At 42.9% G+C, this 22,667-nt stretch overlaps 2 protein-coding genes across 2 annotated transcripts; one reads left to right on the top strand and one right to left on the bottom strand.

Moving 5' to 3' along the window:
- Positions 1-1,248: 1,248 nt before the first annotated feature.
- Positions 1,249-9,095, bottom strand: nat15 (N-acetyltransferase 15 (GCN5-related, putative)). Its single transcript, XM_041956191.1, has 7 exons — positions 8,897-9,095; positions 7,146-7,261; positions 6,396-6,525; positions 5,313-5,409; positions 4,615-4,849; positions 4,229-4,394; positions 1,249-4,125 (listed from the first exon to the last, which is right to left on the bottom strand). Exons 2-6 carry the CDS (start codon positions 7,253-7,255, stop codon positions 4,238-4,240), a joined length of 729 nt encoding a protein of 242 aa, XP_041812125.1. The 5' UTR covers positions 7,256-7,261; positions 8,897-9,095; the 3' UTR covers positions 1,249-4,125; positions 4,229-4,237.
- Positions 7,220-21,929, top strand: LOC121620224 (deoxyribonuclease-1-like). Its single transcript, XM_041956190.1, has 9 exons — positions 7,220-7,290; positions 16,831-16,969; positions 17,701-17,789; positions 17,961-18,041; positions 18,714-18,808; positions 19,535-19,647; positions 19,791-19,948; positions 20,032-20,125; positions 21,832-21,929. Exons 2-9 carry the CDS (start codon positions 16,832-16,834, stop codon positions 21,877-21,879), a joined length of 816 nt encoding a protein of 271 aa, XP_041812124.1. The 5' UTR covers positions 7,220-7,290; position 16,831; the 3' UTR covers positions 21,880-21,929.
- Positions 21,930-22,667: the final 738 nt, after the last annotated feature.

The following is a 22,667-nucleotide window of genomic DNA, read 5'->3' on the forward strand; positions in this document are numbered from 1 at the left end:
GGGATCAAAGAGAGCAGACCCTGTGCTCTCTTTGATCCCCTCTGCTGCAGAGGTGGGAGCAGAGCATGCATACTGGCCTTGCTTTAGGAAAGAGACAGTGGGAGTGTTTGTTCAGATTTAACAAAAGGTGAGGCTGAGCTGTTTGCCCTTCAGATGTACAGAGAAAAAAAAACACCTCATAGAAAATGACTTTAAAGAGAAGGGCACCCTCCACTGTAATTCTGGGCAGCTCTCCACACCTCCATCTCAACAACTTTTTAATAAATCCGCACTTGAACTATTGCAGCCATGCAATGCCAGCCAGCATGCCTGAGTCCTGCATTTTGGGTCCAAAAGAAGTTCACCATTACAGAATCCTCCTAAATGAACTGATCCCCTGACTTTTCCTGTAGCGCCACCATGAATGTTTGGATTGAAATGTCTCCACATTGGATGGGATGTCATGAAATTTGGTACATACTAATCAAAATTATAATGTGTCCGATACATTGATTTATTACAAAATATCTGTGAAACAAACTGCATTCCCATCAGCCGCAGCTTTACTTTGTGTTTTGTGCTAATTATGCTACAATTACATGGCAAGCACAATGGAAATATCTAATAGAAATCATGTTAGCATGCTGGCATTAGCATTTAGCTCAAAGCACTAGCTCCTGTGCTTATAGATACAGCTGCACAGACACTCTAGCATGACTGTAGGCTCTTAATCTTGTTTCCATCAATATGGACAGCAAGGGAAATTCAATCCATTCAGTATAAGGGCTTTACTGAGTCATCCCCGTATGACTTGAGTCAATGGGGCCCTTTTAGTGGTATTTGCAATCATGAATTATTATTTGTACCTTTTTTTTTTTTTGATTTTGCATTCAATAATTTATACCATAAAAAAGATGACATCTGCCTTCATCTTTTGTGAATGGCTCCAAAACCTGTGCATTAATGATGGTCTCGGATGCCTTTGATTGTTGGTCAGCAACAACGGCTGCTGCAGTTGTGTACCACCAATGATGATGAATCTCTCAGCCTTTAAAACAGATTAGTACAGGAAAATGTAAATCCAGTCTGAGCTCTTCGTGAATAAAAACAGCTCAGAAAGTTTTTAATGGCTACCCTTTTCATGTAACTGCTTTAGAAACAAACACCCCTCTCGAATGTACAGGTTGGACAATGGACGTTTCTTGTATGGTAACACATTTTAGTTTTGTGGTTGCACATGTACAAAATCTACACAGATTTACCACAAAGTACAGACCTTCATTTTATTTCTGTTATTGATAATAATAATTGGGGAATCCGATATTTCAAATTGAAGCATAAGCCTAAATCTGGCTGGTGGCCTGCTTTGTCTCTCCAGGGCTGCTAAACATCAGAAGTTGAACGCTGCATACAGTTTACGATGAGTGACGTTACAAAAGGCTCAAAGCTTTGAGCCCCACAAGTCCTGAATCCCCCTTCAGCCACAAACATACTCCTCTTCTTGCCCCCCACAGGAGTCTGCTGAATAACAAAATGTACAGTGTTGAACAGAAGAGCGAGGCAGGTAGTGTACAGGAACATAACCCAGCTGTGGAATCATAACACAAAAAGTTGCTTCTTTTTTTTTTTTTTAAACCAATTATTGAAGCCACATCATGTGCAGAAAAGCTCTCATGGTCCTGGACCAAGCAAAGCCACTTCATATGCACTCAATATTAAAAATGAATGAGGCTTAATGAGAAAATCAACCATTTTTTTTCCCATTCCATTATGCTCTCGAGAAGCATTGTTTTGGCAGGATGCTAAAGAGGCTACTGCACTTGTGTGGCACCAAATGTTTTAGGTAATAGGGACACAATGGATGCTTTTTACAATGTATTTAAAGGGGAACTCCATCAGTATTACACATCAAGATGATGTCATCAAGGTTATATCTTGGAGTTTAGAGAGAGAGAAAGCCCTAACACTGGGAGTCTGGGGGACACACTTAACAGTCAAGGTGGGTCTAACAAAGATGCTATCAAGTTGCATGAGTCATACTTGTTACTAAAAGTGAGGACATCCCAGCCTCTGCTGGTTTTGATTTTCTATTGTTATATCCCCCCCCCCCCCCCCCAATCAGCCTCTCTCAAGTCCCACCTAATTAAAGGAAGTGCAATATTAGATCACTGGAGTGTCCCTTTAAGACAAACGGTTGAAATCATGGCATAGTGTGATTGACAGCAAGGCTCATGTTTTTGACAATATGACACAATGAAAATATTCTAACAAAGTAAAATAGCCATACAGCAGGGGTGGTCACACTGACTCAGTCTTTACAATCAAACAAATGAAACAAGTTTATTGCATACACAATGTTGACTTTTGAGCTACCTGCCCAGGGCTGGTAAACTGAGAAATGTTCACCTCGTAACAATGAATGTACATTTTCACAAAGTTACCCATACCTTTTTCAGTGCTATGTCATGTATAAAATCTAAGATTTGCTCACAGATGCGTTGACGCTGATACATTGGATCAGACTTGTAAATCATTATGAGGTGCAACAGAATACAGTCATACTGAGAAACTACAATGTTACTCACTGACAACATGTCGGGTGAACTTTACTCATTTATCTTCCACTGACAGGCCAGACCAACATTTGGCACTTGTTGGGTGCTAACTTCTGACCATGTGTGCATATACACATACACACACACACACACACACACAGAGATATACACAACTGCATGAACGTAGGCACACAAGGTGTATGACGTGTGTGAGTGTGTGAGTGTGTGTGTGTGTGTGTGTGTGTGTGTGTGTTTGGGAGAATTACTTCCTTTTTCTTATTTCTTCTACAGGCAAAAATAAAAATCTAATCAGGGCCGTATTTTAAAATGTGGACAAACAAATAGACATTTCTCTACAGTAGCAGCGCTTATACAGCCATGGAGCAGACAGACAGGGCTGCAGCCATTTAAAACCTCTAAAATAAGGACCCAACCACCTTCCCCTCACTCCTGTATGAATTATACATGGGAAACATTTGTAAACAATGTAGAAAGGCCATGTTGCTTCGAGTTCTGATCATATTTTTATGTAAGACTTTCCAACAGCACTGCATAATTTGTGAGGTGTCTGTAAACTTTGTGTTGCAGTATGTGAGTAACATACTGATGTCACTAGTATAATTACTGCAGACAGAAAATCAGACAACATCCTGAATTTTCAAAAGAGAAGAATCCTTTCTAACTCCAGTTGCTACTAAATACATCAACCATCTACATTGTGTCTCAAGGTTTCCAGTGTTTAATTAGCTTTATTCTACCCTATTGGCCTATTAACATATTTAGATTCACAGTCCAATACAATTGTACTTCTTTTTGAGTCTCTATTTTACAAACTGGAATTGACTCTGGATTCATTCTATACTCAAAAATGGGACAGGATGGGTTATCTTCCTACTAGGTCTACCGACAGCATAAAATAGACATACATATTGAGAGAAATTCATATATTAGCATAGTATATATAATATACAAACAGTATACATAGTCTCTGTGACAGTGATGGACAGGATGAAGAGAGAAAGATAGGCAGGGTTGAACCTTTAGTCTCTGTACGGTTCCCTGTGAATGTGTGAATGTTTGTGTTTCACACCAAAATTACAACCTGTGTCAACGTGGTGTATCTGAACTGGGTCCTCCGCTTTGCTCTGCTGCTTGGGTTGAAAGCGGGTCTGATACTGCTTGACTTTGGTATGACAGGGTCAACACAGGTTACTATAGTAAGTATGGGACAGTGAAGTATACGTGGGATAGTATAGTAACTGAGTAATTAAAAGAAATCCCATGGTTTTACCAGCTCACACCATCTGTCAGCGTGAAAACCAACACTGTGCCTTGGATGATGTTGCAGTGATACAACCCTGTGTAGCGGTGGGCACAGAACAACAGCTGCAAACCTGGATCTTGGTGAACAGTGCCAAATTTGTATTGGGTCTGGAATGATATTCTAGCATGTGAACGGTCAAAAGCAGGTCGAACCTGAGTCCTGTGCCAAACACAGGGCGTGGAAAGCCGCAGGAGACGAAGGATGTGAGTGTGCGTGTACACCTTGTTGTGCACAGGGGAAGACTGATGAGAAAAGGAAGATGTGCTCCTGAAAAAAAAAAAGAGAAGAGAGAGGGGAAATATCAGACATCCGTTAATGGACAGAAAAAGTTGCAAAAGAATGCTCCTGTCAGCACAGAGCTGCCACCCACCATGCTGCGTCACATTGTTCTGCTGTACTGTATGCCGGTCTTGGAGGCGATGTTAGACCAGGGCAGCAGAGAGCGTAGTAGAGACTGGGCCTGTCGGTACAGCCTCTGAGGGATGGAGCAGGGGCTCAAGCTGGCCAGGGTTGAACCGATGTGCTGGATATAGTCAGTGCAACAGGAAATTAAGGAAAATGTGAAAAATAACACATTTATGTTTGGTTTCTCTGAAAATACAAAGATCTGAGCATGACATGTCCTCTAATCAAGATGCTGTAGTTTCTACTTATTGGCGCAAGTACATTTCTGGTGTAAGAGTGAAATATAAATACAAGCTATCCACTAAACAATAGTGAGTAAGTGTCTTGTTCCCTGCTTCCAATAAAGGATATAATATTGTCCAGGGTGGATGACCCCCATTGATGTAGAGCACGTAGGTGAATCCATCTTTGAGGACGCCTCGTATGGAGTAGTAGTAGGGCAGGTAGTGGTGCTGCCTGAAGTCCCTGTTCTCATAGAAGTGGATGGCAGTGTTGTTGGTGGTGAGGACGTGTAGGTAGATTGCCTTACAATGGTCCTGGGCTGTCGTTGAGATGTGCTCCTTCAAACTGTCCAGCAGTAGGGAGCCTGAATGGTGGAAAGGGGAGAGAGAGCTCAGTCTGTGAGAGGGAGAAGCAGTGCCCTGCATCATGGTTATAATTCATATACTCTACTTATCTCCTTGGCTCTGCACCAAATGTCGTGATTCAACTGTAATAGCATTAATGACACAAATACCATCCTAATGTTTGTAGGAGCGTCTTATTTTCTATGATCATATGACGATGGAATATGTCAGTGTGTTCAGATTTGGCTGAGTTGACTCAGTGAATGGGTGTGATATTTGATGCACAATGTGGCAATCGTGGGCTAAGCACTTAAAAGTACCTTAATTGCTTCCGTGATCTGTGTTTCATAGCCACTGCTGCACTGTGTTGACAAGTAATCCAGACTACATTAACATTAGCATGCACTTGCCCCCCCCCCGGGAATTGATGTGAGCAAAGCCACATTTGTGTATGTGAGAGCTACGGCGAAAGGGGAGCAGTACCTATGCCATGTTTCCTGAACTCTTTGACCACTCCCAGGCTGAGGATGTAGGCTACCTGTGTGTCCACAGGGAAACTGGAGGCCAGGATGTCTCCATCCTAACATACACACACAGATAAAGACAGAGAGAAAATTAGATATCAAGTCCCACCATTCTCTATTCTCTAAACATAAATTATATTATTTTACCATCCACAATACATTTTGGAATAAAAACTACATTTGATTCAGAATTGAATTAAAAATCTCACTTAAAAGGATCTCTCAGTTCAGTAATTTGATGTCACTCTAGGGGTTTCACAGTATAGTTGACTATCAAAACTGCTAGTCGACATTGTGCACTGTCAAACTTCAGCTCAGAAAAGCCTGCTGGGGCTTAGTCCAATCAGATTGCAGCTCATTTGTAAACAAATGACACGCTGAACATGGTCAGTATGCTCCCTCTGGGACTTGCCAATTATATCGTCTTCATCTTTGCCTAGGCAAATTACCAACTGGGGAAATCTCAAGTGCTGCACTAATTTGCCTCCAGGCATGCTGTTATCTATTCAAATCATGGCAACTATGGTTGGTAAAACCATAAAGTTTCAGCTATTCAGCAACAGCAAACAATGTCCAGAATTTATCTACTCTGGGTTGACGGTTTTCAGATTATGGTGTTCAGAGTGCTCCTGAAAAATGCAAGGCGCTGCAGGCGTATAACACGTGAGATGCGCAGGGCACACAAGCAGCACATAAAACACTTACTGCCTATATAAATAAACTGGAAAAAGATGTCTTACTGCAAAAACTGTGCTCTGTCTGACTGGATGCTTATCCTATATTTTTCATTTTATTGTGTCATGATAGAAGTCTACTCAGTCGAGGGCATCTGGTTCCTCAAATTAGCAGACTAAAAACAGACTCTACTATGGCTATGTGTTCCACTTAAGACATTTCCAAATGGCCACTGAGTGAAACTGGATAAACTGAACTATGAACACCCTCAGTGACCATTCACCACACAGTATCACTGCAAAGAATACACTTTGTAAAAGCCTTGTGCTTCATGCAGGTGACTGTATAACACGGCTGAACATCGTACCTCTTTGTGAACTTTGGTCCGGCCTTTGATCTCGGCCACAATCATTCCCACGATGCCTCCTCTGAAGGTGGCAGCGAGGGAGAAGAACTTTTTGTTGGAGGTGATGTCCTGATACCATGAGTCTGGGTACCTGCAGGCAAAGGCCAAAAAGGTTAAAATCCATGCATGGGCATGCACCTGCTACCCAGTCCTACTAGTCCATTACTTACTATACAAGTCAAACAAGATTAGCAATACACAAGTGGTTTTGGTTTACTCTCTTTAGGATATATTAGCGAGCAGAAGTATTTTGGTTTCTGGAGAGCTGTAAAATCAGTCAAGGTGCAAGGTTAATTTATGTATCATTCTTCAACACAGGGTTGCACAACAAAATGCAAGCTGTAGTCCCTTTGTGCTTCACAAGAGAAAATTATATATTTATGGTGGTGTGCAGCATGAGGAAAGTAGTCATTAACAAAGTTAAATTATTCTACATATGCATGTGTCTCCCTTAATATGAACTATTCAAGAAACATGAGGGGTGTTAAATTCAAAATTACAGACCCTATATGGGATAGAGCTATAGAATATTTTCTGGGGGATTCATGGATTTGATAGCCCTTTTACATGTTTGGCCTTACAAATCATGCACTGTACGTGTTTCATGACAGATTTGAAAGGGTACAAATATAATTACCAAATTCACATTTGAATGCACATTTGATCAAGTGCAAACCCTGACAGGTGCCATGCAGTGAGTATGATTCTTACTCGATTGGGAACCAATCACCACAGAGCAGCTTGACATTCTCTATGTCATCGTGGCAGAGGAAGCGGAGCTGGACTTCACTGAGAGCTGTGGGAGGCACCACGTCACTCATTCACACCTGCAGGGACCAACAGAGAGCACAGACAGGTTTGAGTCACAGTGTCATTAATGCCTACCTAAAGCAACAATCAAGAGATTGTGCTGACTGAAACTTCAGTTTTTAAAAAGAGTGATTGACCAACAGTAAATCCTACCTTCAGTATAGAATGGTCGTTGACACCCAACAGAATCAATCATGGATAAGACTTTCATTTAATCTTTTTGCACAGTATACAGAGGTTGAAGAGTAGCACCTTTAAAACAATAAGGGCTTTGTAGCAGCACCAAGAATTTATTTTAAAACAAATTTAACAACCAGAGTTGAAGGCATCTAAAGAATCAGAAGTCACACCTGATAACAAACCCCAGGATCAAAGCTAGAAACACATCAAAACGGGGTTGACTAGTTTGGTTATTTAAGGGACAAACATGAGATAGAATCTCACATCTTGCATCCATTACTGTGAAGGAGGCTAGTCAGTGTGTTTTCATTTTTAGAATTATTTTGTTTTAGAGCATGAAATTGAACTGACCTCAAGTAAAAAAGATAAATAAATGATCAAACTGAGCAGAGCCACTGACGGTTCAAATAGAATGAAAACTGTTAAATGATTAATAAGGCAGAATCATAAGTAATCTAAATCAGACCAGGAAATTTTTTTAAACTACTTTAATGATGGATTAATCATTTCTTATGCAAACACTGAAAACATTCACTGGTTCAAGGCTGTCAAATGTGAATACTTGCTGGTTTTCATGGTCTTCTATGCTGTTAAACTGAGTATGTGTGAGTTTTGGACTGCTGGTCAGACAAATTTAAAGACGTCACCTCAGGATCTAGGAAACTGTGCTTAAGCAGCCTTAATCTGAACTGATAAGTGCAGTCTGAATAACAGCAAAGGAGCAGTTAACAATGATTTTCATCAACAGATACATTGTTTGGTCTGTAAACATAAAAAACGTTGCCAAAATTCGCTATAACAAGAGACAAGGACAGTATTGAATTCTCACATTTGTGATTGTGAAAATACGCACATAAAAAAAACATTTATGTTCTGACATTTTATTTATGCAACATTTTCACGGAATAGATGAACTTAACTAATGACAAGTGCTTGCTCTGCAGAACAGACACGGCCACATGAGCGACGGATCTCCTCTTTAGGTTAGCTGCACAACAATGAATGAACGTCTACTGGTATCATATTGAACACAGCTAACGTTGCACGTTTGTAGAGATGTAGAGCCAGCATTGTGCCCATCTTGTGCTGATAACTCGCTGAAAATCCACAACTCCAAGACCCGTTTCATTATTTTCCGACCACATTAGCTTTTATACAACAACAACACGAGTCTTGAAGTTACCCGTGTGACAGTACGTTAGACCTTAACAGAGATGTCTACTTGTATTCTCTGTTTGTGTTGGTGAATCCTGCTACTACTTATGCAAACAAAACAAAAACTAACGAATGCTCTTTTCTCTACAGTTTCTATTAAAATGACAAATTCATACTCCAACGGTCAAAAGACAATAGACGAAAACGTGGTGAAGTAGGCTCTTCAAAGTAAAACAGTTGTTTGCTGCTGATTAGCACACAGGCTAACCTTAGCTGGCGCTAGCTAACGTTCTGTTGCTAAACCACGTAACAGTTACCTTGTTTCAACACTCTGACCGAAGGAAAGTCGAGTAAAAATGTATTCCTTTGGTGTAAATCGATGCAGTCACTACTCCGGACACAGCATGACAAAACACCAGTCTATTCCCGACTCACAAGACGGTTTCATTACTGTGCCAATGCTACACCACTTGCTAAGCTAGTCAGCGCTTTCCCTGCTCGGTAACAGCTGGATGTTTTCTTCCTGTTCGTGGCTGCTAACGGGATGACGTCAAACTAAAGCTTCTTCTAGTGAGTAGCTGGCTGTATCATACATATTACTGCTTTATCGCCACCTACTGGACTGAGGTGTGGACTAGAAAATACAATGAAACTGCAACAATAAATTCTGTGTATTTTTTCAGATTTTTCATCTTTTCTTTTTTTGAACTGGCCACCGTGCATTACAAAGTCACAAGCTATAAATTTTGGGAGCTAATGACATAAACTATTTAGATGTATTTCAGCTACATTTTCTATTACACTTGAAATATTAAAATTTAGAAAAAAAAAAAGATTGCACTGAACCTGATTTTAAATGTCATAGAGTTAAATCAGAAGTCCATGCATTTGATTTTTGTGAAAATAGAATTTGAACCTTCCATATCGTCCAAAGAGAGGAGGTGTCGCATACAAGCGAGGCTGTGGGGACACAGGACACTGCATAACAAATTGTACGGTGCTATTAAAAGAGCGGGGGCTCACCAGTCGCAGTGGGGGTCCTGGTGAGTCTGACCACGACTAACTCCTCATCAAAACCAAAACTGCCGTTACCTGACACCCTTTGTTGTCATTCTCTCTCCCATCAGCTCCAAACACTGATTGATTCCGGGGCAGAGGACCTACCCCAGTCACCACGAATGCCTTAAATGGTAATTTCCCAGCAGAGGTAACGCACCATACAACACCCATCAAGGTAACCTTTTCTGGCAATCACATGGAACTGATCCAATTTTGTGCCATGTCAAAACCTCCCACACCTTTAGTGCTTGGTTGTCCTTGGCTCCAAATCCACAACCCGCACATTGATTGGGCTAATCATAAGACTGCTGCCTGGAGCTCATTCTGCCTGTCCCAGTGTTTGGAATCCGCTCCATTTCCTGTACAAACCTCCTCTGTCCATAAGGAGGTATCTCCTCCAGATCTGTCCGGTGTACCTAAGGAATACTACGACCTAAAGGAGGTTTTCAGCAAGGAGCTGGCCATCTCCTTCCTGCCTCATCGTCTATACGACTGTGGCATTTGCCTCCTCCCTGGAACTCCCCTTCCTACCAGTCGGTTATACAGACTGCCCCGTGCTCAGAGAGAAACTCTGGAAACCTACATCCGTGAGTCACCAAATGCAGGTATCATCCACCCATCCTCCACTCCTGTCGGTGCGGGTTTCTTTTTTGTTTCCAAGAAACACAAATCTCTCAGGCTGTACATAGATTTCAAGGGGTCTTAATTAGATCACAGTAAAAAATAAATACCCATTACCACTAATCTCATTTGCATTTGAGTCACTGCAGGGAGCCACAGTGTTTTCAAAACTCGACTTGAGGAATGCAAATCATCTGGTCAGAATCAAGGAGGGGGATGAATGGAAGACCACCTTCAACACGTTCCAATGGCACTTTGAGTATCTCGTCATGCCTTTTGGACTTAACAATACTCGCTGTGTTCCAAAATCTACTAAACGGTGTTCTTCAAGATTACATCAACTGTTGTTGCCTTTGTTTATCTGGATGATATCCTGATTTTCACTAGAAATCTGGAGGAACTTAATTAGCATGTGCGGCAGGTGCTTCAGAGATTGCTAGAGAATCAGTTGTTTGTTAAAGCGGAGAAATGTGAGTTCCACTCTTCCTCAGTCTCTTTTTTGGGTTTTGTGATAGCTATTGGTCGAGTGAAAACATACCCAGAGAAAATCGGCGTTTTCTGGGCTTCACTAACTTTTAATACTGATCAGAGTCTATAGTAAGGTGGCGTCCCCGCTAACTATGTTAACCCCTCCCTCTCTTCCGTTGTCCTGGTCAACTGAAGCAGCAGCAGCCTTTTTTCAAGTGCAAGACCCCGTTCACACCTGCTCCCATCCTGACTCAGGCCAAGCTCTGCTGTTTGCGGTAGAGGTGGACGCCTCAGATACTGGGGTTGGGGCCGTGTTATCGCAGCGTTCAGGTTTGGACCAAAAGCTTCACCCTTGTGCTTTTTTTTCAAGCTGACGGCGACCGAAAAAACTATGATATTGGTGACAGGGAGCTATTGGCCATTAAGATGGTGCTGGAGGAGTGGCTAGAGGGGTTGGAACAACCTTTTGTGGTCTGGACAGACCATAAGAACTTAATGTACATTCAGACAGCTAAGAGACTGAACTTCCGCCAGGCCCATTGGTCATTGTTCTTCAGTCAGTTCCACTTCATCCTCACCTACCATCCTGCAATGTGAAGCCTGATGCTATTTAACGGCTACACAACATGGATGACATCGGGTTGGAACACAATACCATCCTGCCTTTGTCCTGTGTGGTAGCCGAAGTCAAGTGAGAGATTGAGTCTGCCATAAAAAGATCTCAATGCCAGAAACCGGATCCAGGTAACTGACCTCCTAAGCGCCTGTTTGTTCCATCCTCTGTCCGTCCTCAGGTGCAGAAATGGGCTCATACCTCCCGATTTGCCTGCCACCCTGGAGTAAAATGAACATTAAAGGTCCTCCAGAGACATTTTTGTTTGCCTGAGATCGGAGCTGATACCTGCGAACACATCGCTGCCTGATCTGTCTTTGCCCAGGGGAAAGCCTCACATCAGGTACCAGCTGGTCTCCTCAGACGCCCCTGGTCCCACATTACCCTGAACTTCATCACACGATTACTCCCGTCCCAAGGTAGCACAGTGATTCTTACCATTGTTAATATGTTCTCTAAGTCTGCCCATTTTGTTGCTCTCACTAAACTCCCCACAGCCACAGAAACTGCGGAGATGCTAATACAGCATGTGTTTTGGCTACAGAGGATCCCAGCAGACATTGTGTCAGATTCACAATTCGCAATTCACCTACCAGGTGTGGAAGGAGTTCTTCCAGGCTCTCAGGGCCTCTGTCATCCTGTCCTCTGGGTTTCATCCTCAGACGAATGGCCAAAATGACCAACCAGGATTTCAAAGTGGTATTGAGGTGCGTATCGCAAAGCTTCTGGTCCTGACAACATTCCTGGTCGTGTGCTGAGGGACTGTGCCGGAGAGCTCATGGATGTCTTCACAGACATCTTCAATATCTCGCTGAGCCAAGCTGTTGTCCCCACGTGCTTCAAAACCACCACCATCATCCCTGTCCCGAAGAAGTCGTCGCCCTCCTGTTTCAACGACTACCATCCGGTAGCACTCACTCCCATCCTCATGAAGTGCTTCGAACGGCTAGTGTTGAAACACATCAAGACTGTCCTCCCACCCTCCCTGGACCCCTTCCAGTTTGCTTATCGGCCCAACGGCTCGACCAATGACGCCATCTCCACTGCCCTCCACTCAGCCCTCACACATCTAAACAAAAAAGACTCTTACGTCAGAATACTGCTCATAGACTTCAGCTCAGCATTCAACACAATCATCCCACAACAGCTCATCACAAAACTGGACCAGCTGGGATTAAACACCTCACTGTGCAACTGGCTGCTGGACTTCCTGACTGGGAGACCTCAGGCAGTTCTGGTCGGCAGGAACACATCCAGCACCACCACGCTGAACACGGGGGCCCCCCAAGGATGTGTGCTGAGCCCCCTCCTCTTCACTCTGCTGACCCACGACTGCACACCGTCGCACAGCTCCAACCTCCTCGTCAAGTTCGCCGATGACACAACTGTGGTGGGTCTCATCAGCGACGATGACGAGGCGGACTACAGGAGCGAGGTGAGCCGCCCAGGCCTTGTGGTGTGAACACAACAATGTCTCTCTGAATGTGGAGAAGACAACGGAGATTGTTGTGGACTTCAGTATGCCCCCCTTACCATCAATGGTGCTACAGTGGATAGGTAAGCAGCCCCAAATTCCTGGGTGTGCACGTCACTGAGGACCTCTACTGGACCACCAACACCACATCGCTGGCCAAGAAAGCGAACCAGCGCCTCTACTTCCTCCGCAAACTGAGGAAAGCTAGAGCCCCGGCCCCCATCATGCACACCTTCTACAGAGGCACCATCGAGAGCGTTCTGACCAGCAGCATCACCGTGTGGTATGGCGCCTGCTCCACGTCCTGCAGGAAGAACCTCCAGCGCATCGTGAGAGCAGCCGAGAAGATCGTCAGTGCTTCTCTCCCCTCCCTCCACGACCTCTACACCTCTCGCCTCACCCACAAAGCCCTTTGCATTGCGAGAGACCCCACCCACCTGTCACACAGCCTCTTCAGCCTGCTGCCATCAGGGAGGAGACTGCAGAGCCTGCGGGCCAAGACCAGCAGACTGCGGGACAGCTTCGTCCACCAGGCTGTCAGGATGCTGAACTCTCTCCCTGCTCTGCCCCTCCTCCACACACACAATCTGGACTATAACTCCCTGTTGCCCCCCCCTTACTCTCACACACTCACACGTAAGCGTGTGTGCGCACACACACACACACACACACACACACACACACACACACACACACACACCCTGGACTCTACAAACTCTGTCACTGATGTGAACTCCTCCCCTCAGGAAAACAACACAAAGACACTTTAATCACCACCAGTTGTTAAGCTAACTTCTTTCTTTTTGCACTACCATATACATTTGCACTACTACACTCTCTTAATGTGTCATTGTTTAGATTGTAGAGTTTTTATTTATTTCTTTTATATTAATATATGTCTTGTCACAGAGGTTGAAGAGTAACGCAATTCCAATTCTCTGTTTGTCTTGTACATACTGCAGAATTGACAATAAAGCTGACTTTGACTTTGACTTTGAGTGACTGACTTTGAGAATACTACCTCTTGGTCCACCCACCTTCCTTGGGTGGAAAATGCTCACAACTTCCTCACAAGTTCTGCTATAGGCCTAACCCTGTTTGAAGCATCCCTAGGATACCTTCCCCCCCTGTTTCCAGACCAGAAAGAGGAGGTCTTGGTACCATCGGTTCAGCTGGAAATGGGCTCGGACGGCTGTACTGAGATTTGTGGAGGAGAACAAGCAGATTGTCGATTGACACAGCAGAGAGGCCATGACAATCAACCCTGTATTTTATGAGTTGCAACTAAAACCTGTCACTCCCAGCCAGCTATGCCCTCTGGCACAGGTGTGCTCAATCACACAATCAAGACCACATGGCTTCACAGTGGAGGAACTGCTTGAGCACCATTGCTCTCTGCTGGTTTGCTTTCTGAACATTTATTAAAACTAAAGTACTCCTATCTCCTCTGTTCCCAGTCACATTTCTGGATTCCTTGATTTGTTCTTTGTTTTGGTCTCAAAGTGTTCAGTTTATTTTATGTCTGCAACCATCTAATTGTTCTGCCTGTCTCAGCCAGGACACTCTTGAAAAGGGGATTTTTTTTACAATCCCAGTGAGACTTACTCCTGGTTAAATAAACAAAACAAAAAAAAAGATGGACGGTATACATTTTCAATCACCATCTAAATAAGCCTCAGTATGGAAAAAAGTTAAATCAACTCTCTTGTAGTCATGCCAGCTGTTGCCTTCTCATTGCTGCTGCAAATACTGCAGGTGAAAATAACCTTGATTAATCAAATTCATTCAATCTGACTCTAGTTCAAGAGGCAGTTGTGCTTTGACCAGTTAAATTATAACTATAAAAATAATACAAAGAAAAGCATTCTAAAATACAACTTAGGGTATGTTGTCATCTCAAGTTAAAATAGAGATTCAACTGCAGCATTTTAATGTGCATTTCTACATGCAAGCATGTGTAACAATAAGCAACCAGGCATGTTCTTTTATTTTTATAAAAATGTGATGCATTTATTTTACATGAAGCATTACAGATGTTCCTCAAAGCATCAGGCCTGCTGCAAAAGCAGAAACATCTGTTTTCCTTTCAGAAAAGACACATTTTAGGGTGTTTTTATTTCCAAAGAGTTATTTCAGATACATATCTTATTTTTCTCAACTCATCTTAGTACTTGCAGTACTCCCAGTACACACTGAAAACCCCACACAGTATCACTGTTACCATATCAGCCGTTACCCTACAATAAAACACCTCCTGTGTGTGCTCAGCTGATAAATGTGTGTATTTGCATGTCAAAGTTTCACTTGAGGTTGTGGATTGATCTGCTGTGGCCACCGTGGCAACTTTACGTCCAGATCTGGCAGCTTTTCAGCTCTCAGTGGCAGCTCCCGTCTCTTTATCAGAATCAGCTTTATTGGCCAAGTATGTGCACACATACCAGGAATGGGACGGGTTTGAAGTTGCTCTCAGTTTATCACACAGTTCTAGCAGAAACAGAGACACAGATAAGGGACAAGGACGACAAAGCTGAATAATGAAAGGTAAAAGACACAAAGAACCATCACATACATACAAGAGGGTCCAAAAATAGGTGTGCATATATATAAAGATACATAAAAAGCAATAATGAGCCACAGCACACAATGCCTTCAAACAGGCAAGTCAAGTGTTTCTGTAAATTGTCAACAACACAAATAGTGGAATATATGCATTTAAACATTTATGCAGTAAATACAGCAAGCAAGATTTCTATTTGACAGTGATGATAGTGTACAATATGTGTTGAAAACAGTGTGTATTAAACAGTGAATATATAATCTATGATTTGTAGGTGAGTGGATGTTTTAGTCTTTCAGGGTTATTGATTGATAGAACTGTCCATCAGGGTGAAAAGAAACTGTTCTGGTGTCTGCTTGTTATGGCGTGCAGGGCTCTGTGGTGCCCACCAGAGGGTGAGCAACATATTCTCACCATGAAAACAAAGTAAACACACTGACTCCCACTCCTCCCTACAGCTGGTGCAGATGGGCACAGTGCAGCCCCTCCATTACACTTCAGATCTGAGCAAATTAAAGTGCAGATATTTATCATATACAGGGTGCCATTGAAGTGCTTATCAAGGTGATACAGGGTGAACAAATGTACCTGGAAATGAATGACACTTTAAAATACTCGCATTAAATAATTACACTAGGCAGACAGTGAGTATCTTGCTAGGGAGCCTTGACCAGTGTTTCCCTTATGTGTCACAGATGAACAGACACATGCTGTTTCCACACTGACACCTGTTTTCACATCAAGATGGACATCCTCAGCTTTCTCTTTCACTGTATTTACCTCATTGTGGTGATAGACTGCACCCTGTGATTAAATCCCAACAGATCATAGAACAGTCTGAATACCCATTGTTCACTTTGGAATTAGCTTGAAAAAGGTCAAAGACAAGGCTTCATTTCTACAGCCTGTCAAGCCTGTGACAGCATTAAACACTTTATTTTACAGCCTGTGTACCCTGAACTTACTCTACAATGAGATGAGGTTTTCCAAAAATGTAAGAGCTGAAATTCCCGATGCATGCATTACAACACAGTAAGAGACATGTATAATATTGGTATATCGGCTGTTAAATCTGAGAATAGTTCGCCACCTGAATAAAGTTTGTTTGTGAGTGAAAGTATATATTTAACTCCTTTATTGTTTTTCATCTGATGATGTGACAGGACACAATAATAAGTATGAGTACACCTGCAGTGTTTTTTTAACACGCTGATTTGACTGGACAACTGGTCTAAATGTGGCTGTGAGGCCATGCAGATGGTAGCTACCTTCCACACTTTGCAAATCAAATGTTACTAACATGATATCTCAGCAGATATAAATAACTGCCCTTCGACAGTATTCTACAGAGACAGCCTTATTGGGGTGCCGGTGTTTCGTGTGTCTGTCACTTCCACAGTAAGGCTAAAAAGAAGTCTTTTTAAAAAAAATATATATATATCTAACCTCTTTGACCCAGGATGCGTTTGGTGTTTGCTTTGGGGCTCTTTTCTGCCCTGCTGCATCTTTCTACGGCTCTGCTGCTGGGAGCTTTCAACATCCAGTCATTTGGACGCACAAAAGCCTCCAACCCGGTTGTGATGAACATCATCACTCAGGTCTGAAACTGCATTTTGCATTAACTCTTCCTCTTTTCTTGGACTGTATCTCGCCACAAATCCCCACATGTGAAATATAAGTAAAATACCTGAAGGCTAAGCCTGCATTTGGCCTCCCCTCAGTTGGAATAATATGGTAGCACTGTAAGAAGACAAGAAAGTCCTCACCTTTTGTTTTCATACTGTGAAGTTGGGGGACTCACAAGATAAAGATTTGAAAAAGAAAAAGAAAAAAAGAAACGGCATGTGTTTAGATATTACTCATTTCAGTCCCTGTAAGGGCATGGATCCTACATTTCCCATGATGCAATCATTGGCATTTCATCATTTTTTTTAAACTCTGGTAAATGCCCAAGGCTTTCTATGTCCTCAGTAAGTTATGCAGGGTTTTGTGCTCTAAGTTTGTATTGTCCAATTCAAGCTTATATAACAACCCTGATGACATCACTATGACATCACTGGGGTTATTTTCGCCTGAAAAAACGTATACAACTGTTTTCACAGGATGAGATGTATTTTTCATGACTGGTGAACTTCTATGTGTAAAATAAGTGAAGTGGCTTTTTCGACCAAGAACAACGACCAACACAGTTTCTGTAATTATGCTGGAAAAAGAGGTTTTGTTGGTTCACCTGTTGGTTGTATTTTGAAGAACTACAATAGAAATCAACATATAAAAAAGACACTTTGTCAAAAGCACAAATTTGGCGTCTTGTGTTTCTGTTTTTCAGATTATCCACCGCTATGACATCATTCTGATCCAGGAGGTCAGAGACAGCGATCTGTCTGCAACCACAATACTCATGAACTATGTCAACAGGTTAGACTAACTACACACCTCACAGAGAGCATGCACAGTATTCTTACACAGAACGTCGTGGCCACAGTATGGTTTGTAGTTTGTAGTAAGGTGGACAGTTCATAAACTCACATTATGATATGTGAGAAACAAAACGATGCTCTTCATCTCTGTCTGTGTGTGTTCTCTCAGCGGTTCTCCTCAGTTCGGCTACATCTACAGTCAGCCTTTGGGTCCCAGCACCTACAAGGAGAGATACCTCTTCATCTACAGGTACACAGACAGACAAAAAACAAAGCCACTGCAACAGGACAACTGTCTTTTGTACAAATCATCTGTTGAGACCCCACATCAGTGATGAGGAACACAGATGTTTGTTTTAAAGTGTTAGTTTCTTCAGCTCTGTTGTGTCTTTGTCCTCGTTGGGAGCAATGATGCCAGATGGAAGATCCTATGCTGATGTAAAAGTAGCCATACAACATTGTTAGAATACAAAATGTAGTAAAACAACAAAATTAGCAGCAGCAAAATCTACTTACTATTCCACTATTATTGCTGATGCATAAATTTGTAAGAAGCATTTTATTATTGGAGCTGAACTTGGTCTCCACCACTGGATTTATGAAGGGTGGCTCAATATAATAATTTGATAATATGATAGCAGACTGGAGGTTTAGATAAATAGGGGTGATCGTATGCCACATGCTGTTCCAGAAAGCAAAGGCACTTTCATTGTCACCAAATTGTATTTTTGGGTGCACATTGCTCACAAAAGTTTATCGCTGTCAGAAAACGCCTTCAAAACTAAAGCTGTTAGGTATCAGTTCCACCACGGAAGAAGCTGAACTACTGTGAATCTAAAGTAGAACTCCATGCTTTCAGAAGGACAAAGCACAAAGCACCACAGCAAAGCACACGTGGTTAAGTAATATCTTTCCTCTCCAGGCAGCCGATGGTGAACGTGGTTCAAAGCTACACCTATGGTGGTGGCACCTTTGGCAGACCGCCCTTCGTCGTCATGTTCTCCTCTAGTCAAACCGGTAGGCTCTGATAGAACGATGCTGCTTTTTCACTGTCTGACTGTAATGATGTAGATTTTCTCATTGACCAGGTGATCAACTGACAACTAAACTCATGTAGGATGAGATCCCTAGGGCATGAGGTGGTCACTAATGGCACTCCCCTCCAGACATGTTTTGAGATGAACACTGTACGCTAAACACAAAATGTGTTTGTGATGTTTTTCACAAAAAAAGGCTGTATTATCTTGTTATAATCCTTAAAATTAGATTAGAAAAGTCCATTCTTAGTGTTTGTGCACTGGGGCTTCAGGTGTCCACATCACACTGGTGTAAATTGAATGCTAAACTAGGATTGGCTTCCAAACTAACTGTGATCCTACAAATGGATTTTCAATGAGCAAGAAACACTTTCCCCCTCCAGCAGATGAATGTGCAAACAGCCTTCAAGTGTCAAACTCTGCACATACATCATTCTGCACAGTGAAACACAAACATTCAACTGTAGGAACAAGAAGACAACTCATTTCTGAGTGGAAGGGGACTTTGAATTTGCCTCACACTTTGCCTCTATGGTAGTAAGGAGGGTTCATGTCAGCCAATGGGGCGGTTAGCTCTGTCCTACCAAATTCAAAAGGCAGTAAGGCTCACTATTTGTTGCAAGATTTGTTTCGCCATAACTAAAACTCTCAACCTGTCCCTCATCCTTCAACCATGTCTTTCTTCATCCACTCTCTTGTTTCCTAGCTGTGCAGAACTTTGTTCTGATCCCCCAGCACACCTCTCCAACCTCCGCTGTGAGGGAAGTGGACGCTCTCTACGATGTGGTGGCTGATGTCAACAACCGCTGGAACACCAATGTGAATGATTTCAACAAACACCCACACACAAAATCAATCATTTAATGGCATTGTGGAACAAAAGGTGGAACGCACGGGCTAATGAATGTGGTAAAATATGAGATGGAGGTGAGAGTGGTTGACCTCTTTCTATCTCTCTGCAGGACATAGTGCTGCTGGGCGACTTCAACGCAGACTGCAGTTATGTAAAACACACTGACTGGCAGAATATCCGCCTCTTCACCGACTCCATCAACTTCCAATGGCTGATCCCCAATGGGTATGACACGACAGTGTCAGGCTCTGGCTGCGCTTACGACAGGTAGACACACACACACAGACATTTGCATGCAAACACACATGCACATTGACCTTTTACTGCCACCCCTCTGCCTGTGTTTGCAGGATTGTGGTCACCACGAACATGATGAGGGGAGTGGTGTCGGGCAGCGCTCAGGTCTACAACTTCATGGTGGCGATGCAACTCAGCAGGACTCAGGTAACACCTTTTATTCCTTTTCCTCATGGTGACATCACTGTTGGTGTAACTTTACAGGTGCAGTGTCACGGCCCTAGCTGTGTCACGGCCCCCCCCCGTCTGTATCTGTGCTGTGGGCGTGGCAACTCCCTCACTCTCCTGGGTCCCTGTTCTCTTTGATTAAACTCACCTGCTCCCTGCTGCTCACCTCACATCCATCCAGTAATCAACCTTGCAGTATACAACACAGGCTCTCCTCTCCAGTCCTCACTAGATTGTTGTGCCTGCCTAACTTCCTACCTTCCTACCTTCCTGCCTTCCTGCCTTCCTTCCTTCCTTCCTTCCCTTCTTTGTCATTAACCCCTTTTTGCACTCTCTTTTGAGTCTGTGTTCTGCATTTGGGTCCTCCTCCGTGTTTGTAACATGCAGCAGACGAGGTGTTTCCTATGGTGTTAAAGTTGGAATGGTTTGACATTTTAGGGACTATGCTTGTTTTCAGGTGGTGAGTTCGATGAGAAGAGTGATACCACTTTAATGTCTGTTTAGTCAGTATGAAGCTACGGCAAGCAGCCTGTTAGCATAGCTTAGCACAAAGACTGGAAATGGGGGGAAACAGGTAGCCTGGCTCTGTCCAAAGGTACCAGCACCTCCAAAACTCACAAATTAATATGTTTTATGGAGTTTGTGTGAAGTGTAAAGATGACAATCCACCATTTTACAGAGGGTTATGTGCTGGATTATTTCAGCAATGATTTTTGTAGAAGATGTTTTGGTTGGTGGGCTAAAATAAGCAGAACCATCAGTATATGGCATATACAGCCCAGTCTCAGGACAAAGTGTTTAACCGATCCTCTGATCTACCAGAAGATAGCCCGTCAGTGTCATATGTTGCCTCGCCCAGGCATGAGTAGTACACATGTATGACAGTACAGTACCAGCAGGGGGCGATGATGACAGGGGCAAAGGATGAACACAGTATAAAGAGCGACAAAGTCCACATGGAAGAGATCAGGGTGGATGAACTGGTCAGCACAAGACTTTCACACATGATGCTGAGGTACAAAAACGTTACTAACATACTTATTTTAACCTAAACCATGATCTTTCCATAACCTAACCAAGGAACAAGCTGCAACCGTCACCTGAAATGTTTCCCAGTGAGCTTTATTTCGAAAGGCTAACTGGATTCATTAAAGAATAATTATTATTGATAACTGGACCACAGACTTTTACACCGAGGCGAGACAAAACGTGACACTGACATTGTTGACCATCTGGCAGCTAAATTCCAAATCCTGCTACAGTGAAGGGATGATGCACCCTACTCTGCCTCTGGTTGGCTCGTACTCATTGCCTTTGTTGATTGGGTTGATTAGGTTAAGGCATAAAGTGTGATGATTGGTTAGGGTATAATACTAGGATAAGCCAATCAGAGGCACGGAAGGGCAGGTGATGCCTTCACCATAGTAGGAGTGGTACTTATTTGGACAGGCGGGTCTATTATGTGATATCTGGTTGGTATATAGTCCTTTAGTGATGTAGGGAAAAATGTGTGTTGATGGCCTATTGATTTTAACAGCACATGATGAAACAGATTGTACAAGGAAAACAACACCTGGGTTCTGTTTAACTGTGTAAACTGAAGCAGTCATCTGCATGCCAAGCTTGACTATCAACAAGCTGCACCACAGGGAAACTTTCTCCAACATTTTCTCTGTCTCTCTCAGGCATTGGCCGTCAGTGACCATTTCCCTGTGGAGGTGACGCTGAGCTAGGCTGCTGCTGTCTGAATCCCAGCTCCCACAACTCTTCCACAGGCCGCCAGGCTAAATCTGAATTATGAGTACTCAGTGGGGCAACTCTCGCCAACCATGTGGTGATGAATTACAAAACTGAAATAAAGAAATTTGCTGCATTATTTCACTGCAAGTGAGTCGAGCCTTCTATTCAAGTGCATTAAAAGGTGCAGTGAACAAAAATAAAGCCTCTTGTCAAGATTTACCAACCACTTTGCACTGAAGAAAGCCACAATATTTATCTAGAGCAGGCATGTCCAAAGTCTGGCCCAGGGGCCAATCACGGCCCGAGGTAAGATTTCATACGGCCCGCAACTTCAGTCTTATAACGTATTATTTATGGCCCGCTAGCACTGTCTGAGAGAATAAATAAATCACAAAACTTTAAGATGTATTTCCGGTTTTTACCACATGGTGGCAGCACCATTAATGCTATCTGGCTCTGCATCCTTGCCGCATACCCTTCTCCGCTCATTACTGCCATGGCGACTGCAAAGAAAAAGAGGAAAGTTGACAGTGAGGAGCGCCGCTTTCAGGAAAGATGGGAAGTACAGTACTTCTTCACTGAAAATCGAGGCAATTGTGCTTGTCTTATTTGTCAAGAGACTATATTGCCTTGTTTAAAGATTTTAACATAAAGAGACACTACCAAACGAAACATGCTAACACATACGACAAGCAAACAGGGAGTGACCGCGCAGAAAAAGTGAAACAACTCCAAGCTGCTCTGGCATCACAACAGCGATTCTTCACGTGGGCCTGTGAGT

The sequence above is a fragment of the Chelmon rostratus genome, chromosome 17 (genome assembly GCF_017976325.1).
Source record: "Chelmon rostratus isolate fCheRos1 chromosome 17, fCheRos1.pri, whole genome shotgun sequence".
NCBI lineage: Eukaryota > Metazoa > Chordata > Actinopteri > Chaetodontiformes > Chaetodontidae > Chelmon > Chelmon rostratus.